Here is a 22,771-nt window from a genome sequence, read left to right as displayed (position 1 = left end):
TAACAGCTCTCCGTAATTTAACATTTTATGAAAAGTAATAGGGTTGCCTATTGTGAAATTTATTGGCACAGAATTTGCAGTTAGTGAAGGGATAACAAGTAATCTTCCCCACAAAGTTTTTGTGATTTCCACTTCCCTATTGGCAATGGGAGTCAGGTCAAAGTGATCTCTAGCAAATGTAATGTCCTGAGGTTTATCAAGAATATAATCACTGAGAGTTCTCAGAGCAAAAATTTGTTTAAAATAGAGTGCTAAATAAGGATAGGAACACTTAAATATAAATTAGAAACTGAAATAGCAAATACACTTTTAAAATATATTTGGAAAAACTCTTATGTTTTGGAATAGTCATGTAAACAAATGAAAATGCATATACAATGTTTTTCAATGCCTAAATATTTACCAGACTCTAATCACGACTTGGGGCATCCTTTAAAAACTTGAAAAGCTCAAGTACTTTAGCAGAAGATTGAGGGTGATTTCTGCTTAATTGCTTTGGAGAAATCTGTGTGGTCCATGAAAGTGTGTTGAATAACTAACAGTGATCAATACATTGCCACATGAAGCTGGACTTGTGATAACTATAAGTTGTTGCGAGTTCCATGGAGTATTGACAGCAAATGGTCATTTCAGCCTCATGGTTAATACAAAATCCACACCATCAAATTTTCATATTGGTAGAATAAAGTGTGGTTTCTTCTGTGTTTGGGATTAATATCCCTAGATAAGTACACAGAAGTTTTACATAGAACAGTACAGCACAATACAGGCCTTTCGGCCCACAATGTCATGCCGACCTTTAAACCTCACCTAAGACTATCTAACCCCTTCCTCCCACATATCCCTCCATTTTAAATTCCTCCATATGCCTATAATCTCTTGAATTTGACCAATGTACCTGCCTCCACCACCGCCCCAGGCAGCGCATTCCATGCCCCAACCACTCTCTGCGTCAAAAAACCTTCCTCTGATAGCTCCCTTGAACTTCCCACCCATTACTTTAAAGCCATGCCCTCTTGTATTGAGTATATACAGAAACTGTGATAATTGAGTACATTTTCTATTAATATCCTTAACAAGACAAAACTTGAAAACTTGTCAGATTTTATTTCTCTTTGATAAAACACAGTTCATACAAACGCAATGCAAACACCGTAGATACACAAGCACACTTTTCAAAACCAAGACCTGCACTAACATAGCTGTTATTTCAGACAAGTACATATTATTTTGTTATATTTTCAGAGTAATCTTTTATTTATTTCATTATCAAAGCAATATGGCAAAGTACAAGTAGATTTCTTAAAAGTATTACAGTTATAAATGGGCAATATACAAGTTTTTAAGCTATCAAAAGAGGCTGACGTTTATATAAAAAAAACCAGCACATGAAAGTGCAATAAAAACAAAAGAATAAATTATTCTTATTTACATTTCTGAAATTATTTCCAAAGTATTCTGTTAGTCATGTTGTACAAAAAGCACATGCAGGGTTTGGTAGCACAATCCCTTCATTGTGTTACATTATCTAACTTGAGCTCTGCAGGTGGTATTTGATAAGCAGGATCATTACAGGAAGTTGGCTAAGTTTGAAACTTCAAGCAGATGATTCCGCAGGAAAGATTTGTTGTCATTTCCTGTACGACTGGCTGCCTACAAAAGGAACAGACAAGTTGAATTTAACTGCAAGCAGCTTAACCCTTTTATCCAAAATCTGGCCTTTGATTATTTGTGAGAACTGATGTATGTTGCAAATAAATCCAAAGAGAGTGAAATGCATGTTAAGGATTTTTTAAAAATCATGCAAGAAAGAAAAAGCAGAGGCAGAGGACTAGCAATAAGGCCACAAGACAACCATCTGTTGGACAGTAGGCGCGGCCTCCCAATCCTCCAATACAGTAGGCAGGAAGTGGATCCACATTACAAGAGACGGGGGACTGCCTGTCATAATGGTAAGGACCAAAAGGTTGGCATGCAGGAACTGCAGGCATTACACCTGTTTTATCAATGCTCTCCAAGACTGCTTGGTCCATGTCGGCCGAAGCCGAAGGTTACAAACCAAAACATAGATAAATTAGGTTCTTCGAATCTGAGGTATATTAGGGCAGGTGTGAGTGATGAGTTGGCCATATAGAATGCTTTTGTTCAAAACTCTGGGACTTCAATTAATCATTCATTTTTAGGTGAAAAAGTGTGGATACACATTGTGTCCCAAAGATCACTGATGGTTCATTGGAAATACTACAGAAGATTATTCCCTTTTCAAATAATTATATTCAGCCCGGTTCTTATTTAAATTATTCACCCAACATTCATCATACATCCCTTACTTTTGTCTCAATCTCCTTTGTCATCCACAAAGCTCTAACTTAAAACCCACTAAAGCTCCCCTCACTAAAGTTACAGACACAGCTGAAGCCCTGAACCACCTTGCACTGTATCTCACAATTACTCAGCTGAGTTCACTCATTAAGTCTGTGGATCAGACACAGCTATTTTGTCACACTGCTATCCTCGATTGGGCTTGAATGTACCATTTTATGACTCAGATTCATGAATGCTGCCAAATGAACCATGAAGAGACGTAACCAAAAATATAAACAAGCATTGGAGAAGAAAATAACGTACAAAAACTAAGTCTAACTGACAACTTTTGTGTTTTAGTGAAATTGCATTTTTTTTTTCGCAGTATCAGTGCCACCAATTACCTGATGCAATAATTAGGCCTTCAAATGTTATTCAATATGATTTTACTGCTGCTTAGGAATAAAATTCATTCTTTAATCAAACTGAATGACCTTGAACACAGCTTTTTGTTATTCAAGATATTTCAACACAGGACCAAAAAATAGAAAATATAACAGAAACTTATTGAAGCTGATGGGGATATTTTGTTCCAATTACAGTGTTAATTTTTTTTTATAGTATCACATTTCCCTCTTCAAAGTTTCAATTAGCCAATGGAAACATTAAATAGGAAACACCACAGATATAAAAAATTGGATATATGATATAAACATATACCTTAAGTCAATAGTTCACAATGAAAAACAGAACACAGAAGTCTGGAACTAAGCAATATTAGATATGTTGTTTGCAAATGTTGCTTTTGCTAACACAGCATGGAAATTTATTGTAGTTAATTAATCTGCCAAATGGTTATCTATAGCAGAAATTAAAAGCTGCATTTTTTGATGTATTTCTGAGATAAAGGGATTTGTATGATTCCTTTATATGGCCAAGAAAAAGGGGCTCTCCATAACATCCCAACAGAAATCAGGCATGAACAAAAAGATTGTTAATAGATAAAAGTATATCAAAAAGCAATTAATCAAAAACAGAACCATTGGTCTGAAAATGAGAAGGAAAGAAAAGAACTTGGTTTTATTTAGTGTCTTTCATTTTGTCAGGATATCTCAAAGCAGTGCAAGGCCAATTAAATGCCTTTGAAGTGTCCTCACTTTTAATTTACAAAACAATGAAGACAAATATTGCATATTTCTCAAAATACAGCACTACTCTATGAAATGTTAAGGGGCTCTGCTAAACTTCAGACTTAAGCTTTGGTCTGTAAAAATGTATATATCTGTACCTAGTGAACAGTACCCTGCTCGCAAACTGTCTTTGCCTGTTTAGCAGCAATAAAAACAAACAGAAAAGTATCATCTATATCCAGCCACCTAGCGAACTGTGAACAAAGGAAGAAAGAAAAGGAAACTTGAGAGGGGGGCAGAGGGAAACCACAAAAAGAGGACATTGAGGGCAACTTATGAAAGGAAACGGAAAGTGAACTAAGTTACTATTTTCAGCCTATTTAAAGTTAGACACAGTGGCAAGGCTGTTCAAATGACATGTGCATTATAAGTGAATCTTGTGTGCACTTATCTATCTTGACCTTACACCTTGAAGTGTGTACTTTCTAACAGGCAACACTAGTAATCAGGAAATAGAAGCAAACTGTTTCTTTTCCTTCCCTGGGCCAAGAACATGGCAACTGACTGTGGTGTCTTAATTACTACTCCATTTCAGTTCTGCTAACTCAATAGGCTGAAATTGAACCTGCAGTTCTTCAGATTTCTGCAGGGCACTGCATTTAATGCTGATTACCAGGTCTGCTCGTCATGAAGGAATCAGTGACTCTAATCTATATCTCAGCATTTTGCGATGCCCCTGTCTTACAGAACCTTTTAGATAGGAAAATGTGAGAATACATGGAATCCTTAAGCTTCTCTGCTTTTGATCACTTACTCTGTCTGCTTCTGTTAGAGGACCCAGCAGAAGTTGGACGACTTGTTTGTTGAGGGCCAGACTGAGAAAACTGAGGGACAATTGTCGGAGTTTTGACTTTCAGTGGACCTGTAGATATATCTGGAGTCCTTGGAATCTTGGGCCTACTGTTGAATGCAGCCATGTAATCATTTTGCCTACATGGGAAGATATAATATTATGGATTAATAAAAGACAAAACATCTTATGTAACAAATTTTAGGGTTAAGTAACACCTGACAATTAAACCACCATTTAACTTTCTTGACATGAAGCTTGCTTTTTCACGACTGCAATGCTGCTCTCAAGCATTAGCAAAATTCATCTGAAGTTGTATGACTAAAAATTTGAAAATATTCACAACATAATCGATCTTTATAAAATGTATTAATCCAACTTTTTCAATGACACAAAGGCAAAATATTGTAGACACTGAAATAGAAATGATAATCAAAATATTTTAAATATTAAATGCAACAATGTTAAGAAATTAAACAAAAATAAACAATAATAGAGATTTTTCTCCAAAACTTCCAGAAGAAAGTGAAATGGAACATAGCCGTAAATTTAGTGACAACTTGTGCTGCACTACAAAGCAATAAAACTTGCCATAACTAAGGTATTTTTTCATCTTTACCGTCCAGGCAGAGTGGATGGAGAAAATATGAGTAGGAAGGAACAGTTACCAGGTTTTCCTTACATTATACATTCTACAAGGGATTGATGGAGTAGATGCCAACAGATGTTTCCTCTAGTTGCAAAGTATAGAATGGGAACAGCACAGTCCAAGGATGAGGAGACAGCCATTTAGAATTTAGATGAGGAAAAGTTTATTTATTCAAAGGGTTGCAAATTTTCTGCCTCAGAGGACTTCTCTGCATGAAAATGATAGCTTTTTGGATACTGAAGGAATCAGAGATTATGTGGATTGAGCAGAGAAGCCTTGTGCTTCTCTTTCTTATATTTCTCATGTTCTTAATTTAGATAGAAAGAAAATCAGGAATGGTGATGCTTGGGACACAAAATCCTTTCCTTGTCCCTTCATAATTTCCTTTGGGTCCACCTGGGGAATGCTTAACATGCATGTGGCAAAAACAAAAATCTATTGTGCTGGATTATAAGCACTGATTATAGACCATTAGAGAAACATTTGAAGGCTGCATTTAAAACAAATGCAGAGATGTGAGATAAAGCTCATTCCCTATCAAATCAAAAAGCAAAATGTTGTACAATGTACTTTATTAAAATATAAATATGAGTGTAATGTTAAGTGGAATGATTAACTCCCTGGAGGAGACACACAAAATGATCAGTTGAAATACAAGTACTTATATAAGATAAGATCCTTATTAGTCACATGTACATCAAAACACACAGTGAAATGCATCTTTGCGTAGTGTTCTGGGGCAGCCTGCAAGTGGTGCCACGCTTCCGGCACCAACATAGCATGCCCACAACTTCCTAACCTGTATGTCTTTTGGAATGTGGGAGGAAACTGGAGCACCCGGAGGAAACCCACGCAGACACAGGGAGAATGTACAAACTCCTTACAGACAGTGGCCGGAATTGAACCCGGGTCGCTGGCACTGTAAAGCATTACGCTAACTGCTACACTACCGTCTTAATCATCTTTGACAAATGTTCATGAAGTTTATTAGACAGTATGTTTTCACATTTTATTATTTGCAATGTCTTCTTACCTGATAGATTCTCTGTTCAAATTTTCAGATGTCCCCATATCGAATGAACTTGAAGCTGCTATAGGCTCATGATCATAATTACCAATTGATGAATTGTGATTAAAATCTACAGAAGAAAATAACATTTTCATAAAAAACTGACTTTTTGTGATATTTTAGGTTTAGCAAAAAACTGACTTTTTGTGATATTTTAGGTTTAGCGAAATGCTCTCCAATTTTCAGCATCCTAATTGCAACTTGACATTGATTTATTGAAGAACTTAAGGAATGATAATAGTAGAGCAAACAAAATGGTCCCCATGTTGATGGGAGGACATAAATATCAATCACAGTGCAGTCAACAATATTCAGTGCACAAAACTGAATTAATAACCTGGAGTTTTACTTGATTTTTTTCAGTATTAATGAGAAATTTCAAGTTTGTTGAGCAGTAATTATGGCTTAATATAGGCACTAAAATAATCACATAGACTTATGCAACAAAGCATAATGTTTCCTGAGCATTTTACAGTAAAACATAGTTTATACTCGGAGAGAAATTTGGTGCATTTCAAAGCTCAACCACAGGCTCAGATGCTCAATGTTGTCCTTCATCTCATCTACAACCTTTCGATAACTAATCAGCTCTGTTCTTCCACTTGGGCAGTCCTTCAGGATTGAGTACGACTTACTGATGAAGCCAAAATGGGATTTACAGACTCTGCTACATGTTGGGCAGGAGAAGCTTAACAAAGCAGGCAGGTTGGGTTTGGCAGGTGGAGTGTTCCTTCCACTTGTTACATTGGTATTCTGGTGGTGGGGGCAGGGGGAGAGGGCAAAGGGAACTCTCTACTGACTTGACTATAGTAGCTGGAGAAGCACTGTGTGGAAACGGCAAGTCTGGTAAAGAACAGGCATGAAGGATTAGCAAAGGGTAACTATTGCTTATTTTTGCCATGGAAGTATGGTTTGAAATGTTGCTTTGGCTGGGTCTTCTATTCATGGCATATAGTAAAGTCAAGAGGATGCTGGAATGACCAGCTAAAGAGGGAAAGTGAGATGGGAACTGTAATGCAAAAGGGATATCACTCCCTCTGCTTTTGTTTATGGGATATCAGTGTTACAGACAGTTCAGCATTTAACAATTGCCCTTGAGAAGATGGTGAGAAGCCACAGCAATTAAATGCCTGTTATAAGATATTCCCAACAGTGCTGTTTGGAGTGTATTCCAAGATTTCTACCAAGATAAAATTGAGAAACAGTCATATCTATAACTTGGAATGGTGTACAAATTGGAGACTATCTTATAGATGGTACAGTAACCTGCTGATTGCTGCTCTTATCCATCCTCTACTGGTAGTGGCACGGAGTTTCCCAGGTTCTGCTAATGAAACCTTAGTGATTTGCTGTTAATTATTCTGCAGATGTTACACAGAGAGATCACGTTGTGTCAGAGGTGAATAGCAGTGAATGTTCTGCATGACTGATTACAGTGCCAGTCAAGCAGACTTCCTTATCCTGAGTGAAGCTATGATGTTTTTCTGTGGCTGGAGCTGCACGCATTCAGATAAGTGTGGCTGGAAGTCAGAGTTCAGTTCCTAGCTGCACAAAACCCAGTCTCTGTCGTGCTCTTGCAGATATGTTTACTAAGTGCCGGTTCTAAGTCGAGTATCTGGTCCATAGTGATGCCCAGGATATTAATTTGGGTGGGGGTGTGGTGGAATTCCAGTGGTAATGTTTATTTCCTATTATGAAGATGGTTACTGCCTTGCACATATGTGGTGCAACTGTAACTTATAAACCCAAGCTGGAATGTTGCCTTGCACTTGCTGCATGCAGTTATGCACTGGCCTCATTCCTTGAGCCATAAATATGGAACAGTATCATCTGAAATGAAAAGCAAATAACTATGGCCTGACTGCACTGGCTAGTGAGGGTATCATATTGCTGACTGGTGTCCTGATCTTCTTTCTGTCATTCTTCCTCCTCCTCCTGTTGTAGTTCTGTGAGTTGCATCCCACAGAACTACAGGGTTCTGCTAACGAAGCCTTAGTGATTTGCTCTTAATTATTCTGTGGATGTGACACGTAACTCTGTGTAATGACAGAGGAAGAAACTCTCTCTGGATAGTACTGTAACCCAGGCAACTCCAGCTATTTAAGCAGTTATCTAAAACTTTATGAATTAAAAAGATGTAATAACACTTCAAGGACTCCAATGGCTGTCCCCTAAATTTTCCTTGAAACTCATGGGACACCATTCTAGGACAGATTTTTATTCTTGTTTACATGCCCCTACCCGATGTGAGAAGAAAGGGATTCAGGGAATAGTCCATCTCCCTAACTGGTCTGCTGTTGGTTTAGGTTACTAACCAAAATATGGCAGACATAGCTGATCACCTTAGAATAAATGAGTCTAACTCTGGTGTTTGACAGTTTAGCAACTAATGGGAGCTGGAGGTTCCATGAACATTCCTATCTTCAGTAATGTTGGAGTCCAGAAAATGAATGTGGAATACCAGACAGTGGCACTTTCAATCCCATTCAGTCAGAAGTATCAACTGGACAATCCATCTTGACCTCCTCTGGGGGTCACTATCATCACAGAATCCAACGTTCAGTGAATTTGATTCAGTTCACAAGAAATGGCTGAATTCAATGACAACAGCACAGGCTATGGGCCCAAACTACATCCAGCTGTAGTACTGAAAAGGTGCTCCAGAATTAGCTGTGATTTCAGCCAAGCAATTTCAATGTAGCACAATAGTAGCATTCAGCTGATGAAAAAGAAGATTACTCTGGTATATCTTTTCCACAAAGTGCAGGACAATTCGGCTATTCATGATCCTTGTGGCCTTCTATCAATCATCAACAAAATGACAGAGGTACCATTACTAGTGCTATCAAGCAGCTCTCAGCAATTATCTGGTCATTGATGCTTAGTTTGGCTTCTGTCAAGGCAACATGGCTCCATACCTCCTTACAACCTTGGACCAAACATGAACAAGAGATCTAAGTTCCAAACAAGAAGTGAGAGTAAATGCCCTTGACATTGTGGCAGCGACTGGATGTGTGGCATTAAGAAGTCTGAGTAAAGCAACAATTAATGGGGATTGTCAGAATCAGCACAAAAAAAGGTGGCTGTTGTTTAAGGCCATAGGATACTGAGCCAAGAGTTCCTCAGGGCAACTACCTACAGGTGTTCAATAATGGTACCTTTCCTTCATCATAAGATCATGGCATATTCACCAATGATTAGTGTATTCAGCCCTATATGTAGCTGCACAGAAAACAAAATAGTCTTTATTTGCAAACAACAAAAATAGAAATTTACATGTGTGCCACTGTAGCACTGAACATTGACTATCACTGACAGCACCATCCCATGGCATTCAATGGCATTACCATTTGACAAACTGCCTTCTATCAATAAGGGTCACCACTGACCAGAAATATCACCATTGACCAGATTAACTACATAGATAGCTTGGCTACAGGAACTGATCAGAGGCTGGATATTCTGCAGCTAGTGATTCAACTCCTGAAGCTTTGTCAGTGTTTCAGCAGCAGCATTAGATGAGTGTGTAGCTCCAACAATAATCAAGCTCAGTACCATCCAGGACAACCAGGACAAAGCAGCCCGACTGATTATCGCCTCGTCCTCCATCTGTGCACGTGTACAAGATGCCCTTAAACAACTCGTCAAGTCTTCACAACACCACTTCATTAACCGTGACCTCCATTGCCCAGAAAGACCAGGCAAGTAGGCATGAGGGGGAGATGGGAGGCTAGGGAAGGAGAGATAGGAGCATGGTGGGGCAGATATAGATGGGAGGTTTGAGAAGAGGAGATGGGAGGTTGAGAGAGGTGATGGGAGGCTTGGGAAGGGGAAAGGGGAGGTGAGATGCTGGGGGAGGAGATACTGGGGGAAGGGGGGAGACAGGATATGGAGTTTTGGTGTTTATAGGGGAGAAGAGCTCATTATCGTCTTCTTGCAGGAAACTAGAAATGGGAAGTAATTAATAATGGCTAGATCTGGTGTGTGAATAAACAATATTCTAAATAATCAATATGGTTTTTCAACTTACTAACAGGTGAAGCTCCAAACTCAGAATCACTTGTTCTGGTCCCACTTCGAGTAGGTGGCCGAGAGTTTTGCTGTGAATACAGGTTGCTCTCTGTACTGGGACTTCTACTTTCGTGTTTTTCCAGAGCAGTTCCCAACCTACAAATTCAGGAACAAATATATCTGGCTGAATGAATAAAAATTAATACTCATCAAAACAATTTAAAAAAACAATGTAACACAAAGTACACAACTCTTCTGTTCATATATAGCTCTGCATGTTTCTTTACATTTTACTTCATTCCTTTCTTTTTTAATATAATTTTGAGTTCTCTTTCTTTGATTTCCCTCTCTATTTATTTTCTTCAGTAACCGATAGTTCTTGTTTCATTCTATATATACAATATTTGTCAAAGGTCACATACTGCAAATCAAGTAGTTGCATAATTGAAAGGACTATAATTATTTATCCAGCGTCTGTTATTGATATCTATTGAAAAAAATCACAAAATAGCAACAGTTACATATTCAAACTTAAAACTGACACAGGACATTTATTACACATTATGAATTATAAATTTGCAAATAGTTTTCCAATGAAAGTCTAACCTGAAACAAAAACAAAGTATAGACAGTCCCCAGGTTATGGGGGTTCCTTTCCTTAGAAAGGTTTGTAACCAGAATTGTTACGTTAGCAATGAACAAAAACAGTGAGTAGGAGAGGGTCTCAGAAACAGCGGTGATGGGAGAGTGAGCAGGCACGGTCAGCAGTCAGCCTCACTGACTCAGTGAGTGAGTGAGTCTGCTCAGTGCTCCCAGCTTTGCTTGGCTCGATCTAGCCCCCAACTGTTGTGACTCTGGGGAGGGAGGGAGGGGTGGGGAGAGAAGGCACACAGAAAGGCCCTGCTCCCACCCGGGAGAAGATGCCTGCAGTCCTAGTGCAACTGGCAGATCCATCCTGCCGGTTTCCCAAATGCTCGTTTGTATGTACGGTGTGTCCATGACCTGGGGAGGACCAGTATAAGCTTTTCTTCCTAACTTTAGTAAATTCAGTCATTTTCAGATTACTTACGGTATATAACCTAACCTGTGCATGCTCGGTGTGACTGGTCGCTGGAGGGGCTCATCAACACTTTCTTTCAAAGATGGTACTAGCTTTCTTCTAGCCTTCAATGTGTTCGTCATTATCTGTTAAATAATTAAAAAAAATACGCTGTTGAAAAAAAAGCCTGAATGTGCACATTTTCCCTACTATAACTGCCAATGTTCATGACATTTCTTTGGAAGGACACACATACGTAACTTCTTACACTTCTCAAGTACAGACAAGAAATCAGGAGATCTTCTGCACTTATCCAGTAATAAAAGCACATTCAATGATTTTAAACATTCAGAAGATATTTGCTATACCAAAATATTTCAACATATAGTATCTTCAGATTCAGATCCAAAAAAGGCCTTGATGGTCCATTTCTCAACTGTTAGAACTAATCAGCTAAAAGTACCTTTGCAGCATTAAATATGTTGCCAAACTATTGCATATTGTCTTGAAGAAGTAAAAAAGTTATTATGAGTGTGTCTTCTTAGCAAAGGTCCAGACACTTTACCATTAATTTTTTTTTAAATGTATAGATTTTTCAGAATGTGGGCGTCACTGGCAAGCCAGCATTTATTGCCCATTTCTAGTCGCCTTTTAGAAGGTGGTGGTGATCTTGATCCATGCAGTCCTACTGCTGAAGGTACTTCCATAAAGCTATCACGGAGATAGTTCCAGAATTTGGTCCGAGCAATAATGAAGAAATGGCAACGTACTACCGAGTCAGCATGGTGTGCAGTTTAGTAGAGAATATCCAGCGGGTGGTGTTCCCATGCATCTTTTGTCTTTGTCCTTGATTGCTGAGGTTGCAGGTTTTGGAGGTACTTTCACAGAATCCAAAGCTGATAAATGTGGTGCATTTTGTACATGGTACAAATGCAGCTGCTGTGTGCCATGGATTGAGGAAATAAGGTTAGGGCAGTGGATGGGGTAAAGTCAGGTGGTCTATGTTGTCCTGGCAGATGCTGAGCCTAGTGAGTGTTGCTGGCAAGCAGAGAGTATTCTTTCACTCTCTTGTGCCTTGTAGATGGCAGAATGTCTTTGGGGTCTCAGGAGGCGAGTCATTTGCCAGAATACTCAGCCTCTGACTTGACCTTACAGCTGAGTTTCCAGTCAATGGCAACCTCTGGGTTAAAGGAATAGCTGGGACTCGGTCTATGACCCTAAACAAAGCAGTGTGTTCTATTTAGCAAGATAGAAGTATTGATTACTTTCCTAGCATATGCAGTGTTACATAAATCATTAGTCACCCAAAACCATCCACTGTTCTCAACAACTTCTCACTACAGAGCATTAATTATCACATAGGCCTGTGATTCTCCAGAAATAGATTGAAAAAAAGTGGAATTTCTGGAAATGTAATTTGTTTTTGTTTCGAAAGGCTGTTCAATGAATAATTGCCATCATCTATGGCAAACTGTAACTGAGGAATGTTATCAACTTAGCTTAAAATGCTACAAGATCCATATTCCATTATGCCTGTACATAGTGCATGGCACTATTGAAAATCCTCAAGGAACCTGATGACCTAGGTACTCCAGGCAACCTTTCTATATCACTTGATGTTGTTCAACATGACTACTGAGAAGAGAAAAGATCATGGACAGACACCCCTTCCTCAGAACAGAGATACTAGGTCATTGTTCATTGCCTGGGTGCTGCTCAACATCCACCAGCATAGACCCAACGAAGGCAGTGATATGGTCTGGAGCTATCTGATCCTTGTGAAACTCCAATTATGCAAGGCCAAAGAAGTAATTGATGACTATGACTGTTTGAAACTACTGTCAAAAATGCCTTCTATCATGTGAATTACTAAAAGTGGCAAGAATTCAATGCAACAGAGCATATTATGCAATGAATTCCCTAAACATCCATTAGAGAAAAATGGTGCTATGTTTCTTGATTTAATAGCAGTCCTTGATACGGCTGAGCATACTTCTGAGGAAAACATCGAGAGTGTTGCAATATTGAGCTATCTGATTAGGAACATGGGAAGGGTAGATCATTTCACAGTCAAGCCTATCTGGGATTCAGTATCATGGCTGACCTCACATAGTTACCTTTGATGGATTTAACTAACAAAAGTCCATCAATCTCAGACCTTAATTCCGGTCACTGCATTACAGGATGCCATAGCAATAGAGAGAGAAAGTGCAGGAGAGATTCAGCAGGATGTGACCTGGAATGGAGGGCAGTACTTATGAGATTCGATAGGCAGGGTTTATTCTCACAGGAATGAAAGAGGCTGAGGGATGATCTTGCCGAGGTTTATAAAATTATGAGGGGCATAGAAAGGATAGATAATCACAATATTTTTCCCCAAACAGGGGAGTTGAGAATGAGATGGCATAGGTTTAAGGTGAGAGGGGAGAAATCTAAAGGAGATCTGAAAGGTAGGTTTTTCACAGAGCATGGTGAATATCTGGAACTAGCAGCCACAGGAGGTACTGGAGGCAGATACAACAACAATTTTTAAAAGGCTTTGGGATAAGTATTTGGATTGAAAAGCATAGAGGGATGTCAGCCTAATGCGGGTAAATGTGATTAGCAAAGACAGGCGTCACAGTCGGCAAGGACGAGGAAGGCCGAAGAGGCCCATTTCTGCGCTGTATGCTTCTATGATTCAATGAAAGTTAACAGTTGACCTATCATCAAATGCCTTTTGCAGAAAGGAATTCCAAATTTCAATCTTGTGTGAGAAGAATTTCCTAACTGCATTTGTGAAAAACCTGGCTGAGACTTTTGATTCTAACCCAAGTCATTGACAATCCTCTCAAACGGCAGAAATAGTTACTCTATAGCTACACTTCAAGTTCCTTATAACAGTTTGAATAATTTGATTAAGTCTCCCCTTTAAGCTCTGAAATATTAAATATTTTCCACTCGGACACAAAAGATTGCATGAAGAGGAAAGGATGGCAGGTGCAGGCCCATGATCAATGAGATAAACAATCAATATAACTGAGGTAGATCATCTGGTCATTATCTTTCTGGCACCCTACTGGACAAGGATTCTCACTGTTTTTCCTGCCTTACAACACTAACCGCACGCCAAAAGTACGTCACTGAGTGTAATATGCTTTAGGATACCCAGAGGTTGTGAAAGCTACTATAGAAATGCAAGTCTTCCTTTCTTTTAAATGTTTTTATTGATTATGTAATTACCTACACCTTAGATATTTCACAGTAATCTTCAATATTCAACTTACAATGTTTCCAGATGTCTGATAATGAACACCCACCCCAAGGTACTCAGCCGTCAGTAGTTTTTCTCCTGATAACTCTCCAGGCTGAGGTTTTAATATCTCAGCCTTGTCCAGGTCAGCTTCCATTGCGTCTGGGTCATCCTGTTGTTGAGATTTTAATAAATTACATAAATAAACCATGTTATCCACATTTTCCTGCTTCTTCATTCATTACACCAGTTGAAAACTGCAACTTGTAAGAGATTAAAAATAAATAAATGTAAAGTGTTGAACTGCCTTTATACTATCATCATGAATTAATGAATGACAATAAGGTCAGGTACATGGTAATTGCCTATTCTGATATTGGACACAGACAGGCCATTTGGCCCATGATGCTGTGCCAATCTTGATGCCAATTTATACTAAAATGTCCTCCCCCTGTGGGACATACCAAATGTCCTCCCCCTCATCCATATCCTTCCATTCCCTTCATAATCATGTGTTGAGCTAAAAGCCTCTTAAACTCCACCAAACTGCCTGCTTCCAATACTACTCCTGGTAACCTAATCCAGGCTCTGTGTAAAAAAAAAACTTGTCCCTCACATCGCCTTTAGACTTCACCCCCTAACCTTAAAAGCATGTCCTCTGCTGTTTGACATTTCTACCCTGGGGAAAAGATTCCGATTGTCTACCCTATCTATGCCTCTCATAATTTTAAAAACCTCTATCAGGTCCCCCCTCAGCCTCCGATGCTCCAGGGAGAACAACCCACCTTTTTCCAACCTTTCCTTATAGCTCATACCCTCTAATCCAGACAGCATTCTGGTAAACCTCTTCTGCACCCTCTCCAAAGTCTCCGCATACTTCCTGTAATGGGGTGACCAGAACTGCATACAATACTCCAAATGCAGTCTAACTAAAGTTTTATACAGCTGCAGCAAGACTTCCTCACTCTTATACTCAAGATTGCTACCAGTGAAGGCAACCATGCCATATGCCTTCTTTACTACCTTATCCACTTGCGTAGCTACTTTCAGTGAACTATGAACCTGGACCCCAAGATCCCTCTGTACCTCAATGCTATTAGGGGGCCTACCATTAACTGTGTACTTTCTCCTTTCATTTAACCTCCCAAAGTGCAAGACCTCACACTTGCCCAGATTAAACTCCATCTGCCACTTCTCTGCCCATATCTGTAATTGATTTATATCCCGCATTTTTTGATAGTCCTTTACACTGTCCAAACTCCACCAAACTTGGTGTCCTCTGCAAACTTGCTAATCCATCCACCTACATTTTCATCCATATCATTGATATATATCACAAACAACAAAGGTCCCAGCACTGATCCTTGCAGAACATCATTGGTCAAGGACCTCCAGCCAGAAGAAGCCTTCCACCGCTACCCTCTGTCTTCTATGAGCAAGCCAGTTCTGAATCCAACCTTGCAATTCACCCTGGATCCCATGTATTTTTATCTTCTGAATCAACCTACCAAGAGGGGCCTTATCAAATGCCTTACTAAAGTCCATGTAGATAACGTCCACTGCCCTAACCTCATCATGCTCCTTTGTCACGTCCTCAAAACACTCAATCAAGTTTGTAAGGCACGACCTGCCTGTACAAAGCCATGCTGTCTGTCCTAAGCAGGGCATGCCTTTCCAAATCCCATCCCTCAGTATCCTCTCCAATAGCTTCCCTACCACTGATGCAAGGCTCACTGGCCTATAGTTACCTGGATTATCGCAATTTCCCTTCTTGAACAAAAGCACAATATTTGCTACTCTCCAGTCCTCTGGGACCTTGCCTGTTGCTAGTTTAGACACAAAGATCTTTGTCAAAGCCCTAGCGATCTCCTCACTTGCTTCTTTCAGTATTCTGGGATATATGCCATCAGGATCCACCTTAATGCTTTTCAGAAGACCCAGCACTACCTCCTCCTTAATCTCAAAATGTTCCGGCACATTAGCGTGCACTGTTCTGCCTTCACTATCCTCCAAATCCATCTCCTCAGTAAATACAGACACAAAGTACTCATTTAGTACCTCAGCCACATGCTCTGACTCCAAGCACAAATTCCCTCCTTTATCATTGAGTGGACCTACCCTCTCCTTAGTTATCCCCTTTTTCTTAAGTATAAAATGCCTTGGGGTTACCCTTGATCCTGCTCGCCAAAGACATTTCGTGGCCCTTTATAGTCTTCCTAATCACCTGCTTGAGCACTTTCCTGCTGTCTTTATAATCTACAAGGGCCCAGTCTGATTTTAGCTTCCTAAACCTTACTTATGTTTCCTTTTCCTTTCTGACTAAATTTAGGACCTCTCAGGTCATCCAAGGTTCCCTTACCTTACCATCCTTGTCCTTACTCCTTACCAGAACATGCCGACCCTGAACTCTGATCAGCTGGTCTTTAAGCAACTCCTACATTCAGACGTGGACTTGTCCAACAGCAGCTGCTCCCGATCAATGCCTCTTAGCTCCTGTCGTAATTTGCCCTCCCCCAGTTTAGTACCTTCCCGCAAGATCCAATTTTATCCTGACTCATAACTATCCTAAAACATAATGAGCTGTAGTCACTATTCCCAAAATGTTCATCCACTATCAGGTCTGCCACTTGGCCTGGCCCATTTTCCAAAACCAGGTCCAGTGCGTTTTCGCCTCCAGTTGGACTCTCCACATACTGTTTCAAGAACCCCTCTTGGATGCACTGAAGAAATCCCACCCCACCTGAACCTCTTGTATTTTGGAAGTTCCAATCAATACTGGGGGAGTTAAAGTCCCCCACTACGGCAACCCTGTTGTTTCTGCACCTTACCAGAGGCTGTCCACATATCTGTTCCTCTACCTGTCGGTGGCTCTTGGGGGACCTGTAGTATAATCCCATCAGTGTAATTGCACTTTTCTTATTTTGGAGCTCCACCCAAATTGCCTCTGTGGATGAGCCCTCCAGCGTGTCCTCTCTGAGTACTGCTGGACATGCTCCCTTATCAGTAATGCAACTCCACCTCTTTTACCACTCCCATCTCCCCAATCACATCTAAGACAACAAAACTCAGGAATCTTGAGCTGCCAGTCCTGTCCCTCACACAACCAGATGTCTGTAATGGCAACAACATCGTAATTCCATGTACTGATCCAGGCTCTAAGTTCATCCTTCGTACCCATTAATACTCCTAGCACTGAAATAAACACATTTCAGCCCATAAGTCCCAACATGTTTATTAGCCTGTGCCTTGCTGTCCTTCCTTTCAGTCTTATTTGTCATTCCATCTGTCTTGCCTTCAACCTTACCACCTCTTGCCCTGCTGCTGTGGTCCCCACCCCCCTGCCACTCCAGTTTCAACCCCTCTGCGTGGCACCAGTAAACCACCCAGTGAGGATATTAGTTCAGATGCAAATTATTTTGTTTGCGCAGGTCCCACCTGCTGCCCCGGAAGACAGCCCAATGATCAATAAATCTGAAGCCCTCCTTCCTGCACCAGCTACTTAGCCACGTATTGAACTGCACTATGTATCTATTTCTCACCTCACTAGCATGTGGCATGGGTAGCAATCCTGAGATTACAACCCTGGAAGTCCTGCTTTTTAACCTCCTGCCTAGCTCCCTAAAATCTCTTTACAGGACCTCATCACTGCTCCTGCCTATGTCATTGGTACCTATATGGACCACGACCTCTGGCTGTTCATCCTCCCCTGTACCCGCTGTGAGACATCCTTGACCCTGGCACCAGGAAGGCAACACACCATCCTGGAGTCTCTATTGTGGGCACAGAAATGTCTATCTGCGCCGCTTACTATCGCGTCCTCTATCACTATCGCTCTGCCTGACTTCACCCTTCCCTTCTTTGCCTCAGAGCCAGGCACGGTGCCACTAACCTGGCTACTGCTGCTGGCCTCGGAAATCTTTTGACATCTTTCGCTAATTTCTTTTAAGAGCATTAAATGAGGGATAGTTCAAAAAGTAGCCACATTAATTATATTTTTAATTCCATCTTTATAAAACAAACCCTTAAAATAACTACTATGCCCCTTACGATTAAAGTCTAAATGGCAGAATGAAGTTTAAAGCTAATTTTCCACTTACACATAATCCAGAAAATTTTGCATACATTGATACATCCAGATTGCAGGAAAAATCAACATCTGTCTTTGTCTATGCCATTTAAAATTCACTATATCTTGATTTTAAGCCAGTTTAATCAAACTGATACTTTTTATGTAAACAGTTTGGATTTTGTGAAGATAAAGCCTTGCACCCACATGATCCCATTACAATGTGGAAACTTTGTTGGTGTGTCTGGGCTCCGAGTTCCCACTGGGGAGGGGAACCAGGCAGATCAAATTTCATTCAGTCGCCAACAGTGAGTGCAGGTAGCTCAATATTAACAGTAAATTCACATCTGCTTCTTCTAGCCTTGAACATTTCGTGATTTAAGATGGTAAAAAAACTCAATTTTAAGATTTTTTAAAGATTATATGCACATAAAACACTTTAACAACCGAAAAACCATGCAGGCTGCAGCAGGATGTGAATATTCATTTTAAAAAATTAAGTCAGAGTTTTTAAGTTTTACTAATTTCCAGTGAAAGTTTGCACCTACTTCATCATCATCATCATCATCTTCCTCTTCATCATCAGAATCTGAATCTTCAAGCATTTCCTCTGCCAGATCACAGAGTCAAAGACTGGTTACAACACAGAAGATATTATTTGGTTCAATGAATCTGTACTAGCTCCATTTAGGAGCAATTCAACTAGTCTCACTCCCGTTCTCTTGCTTCATAGCCCTGCAAATTCTTATTATACAATCTGCCTCTTTTACTACACTGGACACATCCCAGACCCTAACCAGTCGCTGTGTGAAATAAGCATTCCTCATATCATTTTTGGTTCTGCTAATCAACTTTATTCTATGTCCCCTGGTTCCCTCTATCTGTACTGTTCATGACTTTAAAATACCTTCATCAGATCCCTCACCATCTCTTCTGTTCCATGGAGAAAAACCTAAGCTTCTCCAGTCTATCTCCATCTATGAACTTCCTCATATCTGGAATCATTTTGGTAAATCTCTTCTGCATCTTTTGCAAAGACTTCACACCTTTCCTCAAGTGTGATGGTCAGAACCAGACACAATATTCCAGTTGTGGCCAAACCTGTGGTTTAGAAAAGTTCATTATGACTTCCTTACTCTTTTAAGTTTAGCCTCTAATTACAAAACCCAGGGTTCTGTATTCTTTTTTAATTACTTGCCCTATCATGCTCATCAAACATGGACCCCTAGAATCTCTTTTCTTCTTGTACCCCTTGAAAGATGTGCCTTCTAGTTTGCATTGCCATTTCACATTCTCCCTACACATGTAACACTTCACATTTCTCCACTTTTATCTGTTTTATCTGTCACTTAACTGTCCATTCCATCAGTCTGTCTCTATCTCCTTGAAGTCTGTTACTATCCTCCTCATAGTTCAATATACCTCAAAGTTTTGTGTCGTCTGCAAATTTGGTAGAAGTGCCCTGTACAATAATATAAAAAGCAGTGGGAGTAGTACTGAGCACTAGGGAACATTCCACCCCCTCCCCCCCCCACCCCTCCCCAAGTCTGGAAAAAACCTTACACGACCACTCTGTGTTTCTAATTTCTGAGCCACTTTTTTTTGCTCGAGGTTACAGCCCCTTTTATTCCATTTATTGAAAACAAGCCTGTTATTTGGCACATTATTAAATGCCTTTTGAGATTCTATATGTTCCGAACAACCATATTTCCCTCTATTACTTCACTGTAAAACACTAACTAGTTAGATAGACATGATTTGCCATACACAAAACCATGATGGCTTTCTCTAACCAGTCTACATTTGTCGAAGTGACCTCTAACATGGTTCTTGATTATTGTTCAGCAAGGTTAACCAGACTGATCAGTTAGTCAGTTTATCCCTCAGCTGATTTTTGAACATGGGTATAACATGTGTAGTCTTCTAGTCTATCCTGAATCTATAGATTTTTGGAAGCGAGTGACCAAGATCCTTTCTATTTCCTCCTTTGCTACCCTTAGTAACCTAAGATGCATCCAATCTGGAGTGATTTATGCATTTTAAATATAGCTAGCCTTTCTACCTCTCCTTTATTAACTTTTAGCTCAGCCAAAATCTCAACTACACCTTCCTATGATGAGATTTCAACTGCATCTTCTTCCTCAGTAAAGAAAAATGTAATGTACTCATTTGTACTTCAGCCATGCCCTTTGCCTCCAATGAATAGATTTCCTCTTGAGCCTCCAATCGGCCCCACTTCTCTTTTTATAACCTTTCCCTGTTCATATACCTACAGAATATTTTTGGATTCCTTTTCGTGTTTGCTGTCATTTTGAGAAATTAAATTGAATAAAATAGTTTGCCAATTTACATAAATATAGGGGCTCCTTGGATTACGGAAGACCTGATTTACAGAAATCCGACTTCATGCAAATTCTCACTTAAATTTTTAAAGCAATTTTCAAGACAGGAAAGTTAGTTACAGAAATGCAAACATCTTCAGTAGTTATGGAATTGAGCTAGCAGCTAGTTAATTCAAAAGACAACCAATCTTAAAAAAAACTGTTTATATGTAATCTCCCTGCAGTAATTAAAACAGATACACTGTCTTTAAGAATACAGCTGCCAGTTCACAGCAGGGGGTCACTTAAAAAATTTGGTTTGGAAATGGACAAGGCAAATCTATTGACACTTGTAAAATACTTTACCAAACAATGGAACATCCATTGATGCTTTAAGGCCATCACAACTAGCCACTGGATACGGGAAATTCTGATTCTGTACCATTGTAACTACACAGAGGAAGACAACAAATAAATGGGCATGTTAATTGACCCTTATTGGAATCGTTCGATTCTGACTTATGTAAATATCGGTTTATGAACAGTTCTCAGGAATAGAACCTTTACCTAATCTGGGGACTGCCTGTGTTATCTGAATATATACTATTGATTACCAAGTGCATTGAGTAGAAGAATTCATCTGCATGCCTTCTTTTGTATACTAACCTGAATTAAGTTGCTTTATAATAAACTCAAGCTGTCTGTTCATCTCAGTATTCCCCTCTTTGATAAAACACCGTAGAATTTCTTCCATGCCCTATAAATGTTTTGGAAAAGATGCATGGTGAAATCAAAACAAAAAATCTTAATAGACAGATTTCTACTCCTCCTCATTCCCTCCGTTACTGCACTTACCATTGCTTTTGCCTCCTCACGTAATGAAGGGATGGCAAGAATGCTGTACAAGGCCCCATTCACATATGGCCTTATCTGAAAGAAGCAAATTGCAGTCAGTAAAGCTGGACATGGTTTTCAAAAAACGCAAAACTTAATCTTTTCATAACTAATTGACAATTTCATGTTATCAAGTTGAGTTTATTGTCATATGCACAGTACGGTGAGGTACAGGTAACAATGAAAAACTTGCTTGCAGCAGCATCACAGGCATGTAGAATTAACAAAACTTCATGTGTTTTTTAAATCAAGGTAGATTTACAATGAAAAAGAAACTAAAAAAAGGAAGCTGTCTTTAAACATTAAGAATAATAGGTAATTAATGGAACATATAATTTGCTGGCATCTACTTAAGTAGTCCAGATAAGAGCTGCAACAAATATTTCACAGGATGCATCCTTCAACAGAGAAAGGGCTTTTCTCCTCCAGTTATTCTGATCTTGATAATCTTGCCTCCCTACAAGGGCAACGTTGGGGAATTTATGAGGAGCTGCCAATCTACAAAAACTTTCTATAACAATTAGCCCGTTTAGGCCACTTCTTTACAGGGAATATGCTTGCAACGGTTTCAAAGAGAAAGCAACCAAACATCAGGATTACCAATAAACAGTCTCAGGACAAGCACATATCAGCTATATTTCCAGAATCAAAGTAGACACTAAGATTTGCATCATATAGTTGGACCTATTACCTCATAATTATCATGACCCAAAAGATCAGATAACACTTTCAACACTCGCTTGCCATCTTCTACACATTTCCGTTTACCTAAAAAGCAGTAGAAAATAAATTTTGTTTAGACTTTAGCTGGCTAAAGTATGGAAATATTTATGAACAATGTTCCAATATTTGCTTAATAAGTAGGTTGTCCAATCATGCCTCTATTAACATGCTGAAAATTTTAACCTGGGTCAAATGTAGATTTTGACATTTCATTTTATTTATGTCATAGAGAAGCAGAAATATTGCCAAGTGATCAAAAGGATAAAATTACTTCAGAATCTTTAAAACTAATAATGGTTGTCATCTAAGCCGGTGGTCTAACAGCACAGCTATCTGAATTCTGGAGTTGTCCTATACCATTTTGAATAGAAATCTTTCTTCATTGAAAATCAACTGTGAACAGAACTGCAAACTGACTGCCAACATAAAGAATTCATGGTCTTCCTGACCAAACTCCCTTGGCCTGAGCTAAAATATGAAAGA

General features: G+C 39.5%; 1 protein-coding gene across 7 annotated transcripts in view; it reads right to left on the bottom strand.

Moving 5' to 3' along the window:
- Positions 1–1,088: 1,088 nt before the first annotated feature.
- Positions 1,089–22,771, bottom strand: part of LOC127571518 (lisH domain-containing protein ARMC9) — a 73,848-nt gene continuing 52,165 nt past the window's right edge. For 3 of the 7 annotated variants that reach the window (XM_052017946.1, XM_052017950.1, XM_052017947.1), the window contains 10 exons: positions 22,257–22,333; positions 21,527–21,601; positions 21,338–21,428; positions 18,899–18,960; positions 14,319–14,456; positions 11,083–11,198; positions 10,033–10,169; positions 5,967–6,072; positions 4,249–4,424; positions 1,106–1,653 (listed from right to left, as the gene is read on the bottom strand). In XM_052017946.1, coding sequence (XP_051873906.1) covers positions 1,631–1,653; positions 4,249–4,424; positions 5,967–6,072; positions 10,033–10,169; positions 11,083–11,198; positions 14,319–14,456; positions 18,899–18,960; positions 21,338–21,428; positions 21,527–21,601; positions 22,257–22,333 — 1,001 coding nt within the window. In that variant the 3' untranslated portion in view covers positions 1,106–1,630. Of the gene's footprint in view, positions 1,654–4,248; positions 4,425–5,966; positions 6,073–10,032; positions 10,170–11,082; positions 11,199–14,318; positions 14,457–18,898; positions 18,961–21,337; positions 21,429–21,526; positions 21,602–22,256; positions 22,334–22,771 lie in introns of all 7 variants that reach the window. The other 4 variants (XM_052017952.1, XM_052017948.1, XM_052017949.1 and 1 more) reach the window with 4 other exon arrangements.

The sequence above is a fragment of the Pristis pectinata genome, chromosome 6 (genome assembly GCF_009764475.1).
Source record: "Pristis pectinata isolate sPriPec2 chromosome 6, sPriPec2.1.pri, whole genome shotgun sequence".
Lineage (NCBI taxonomy): Eukaryota > Metazoa > Chordata > Chondrichthyes > Rhinopristiformes > Pristidae > Pristis > Pristis pectinata.
This window is presented reverse-complemented; position numbering and strand designations above follow the sequence as displayed.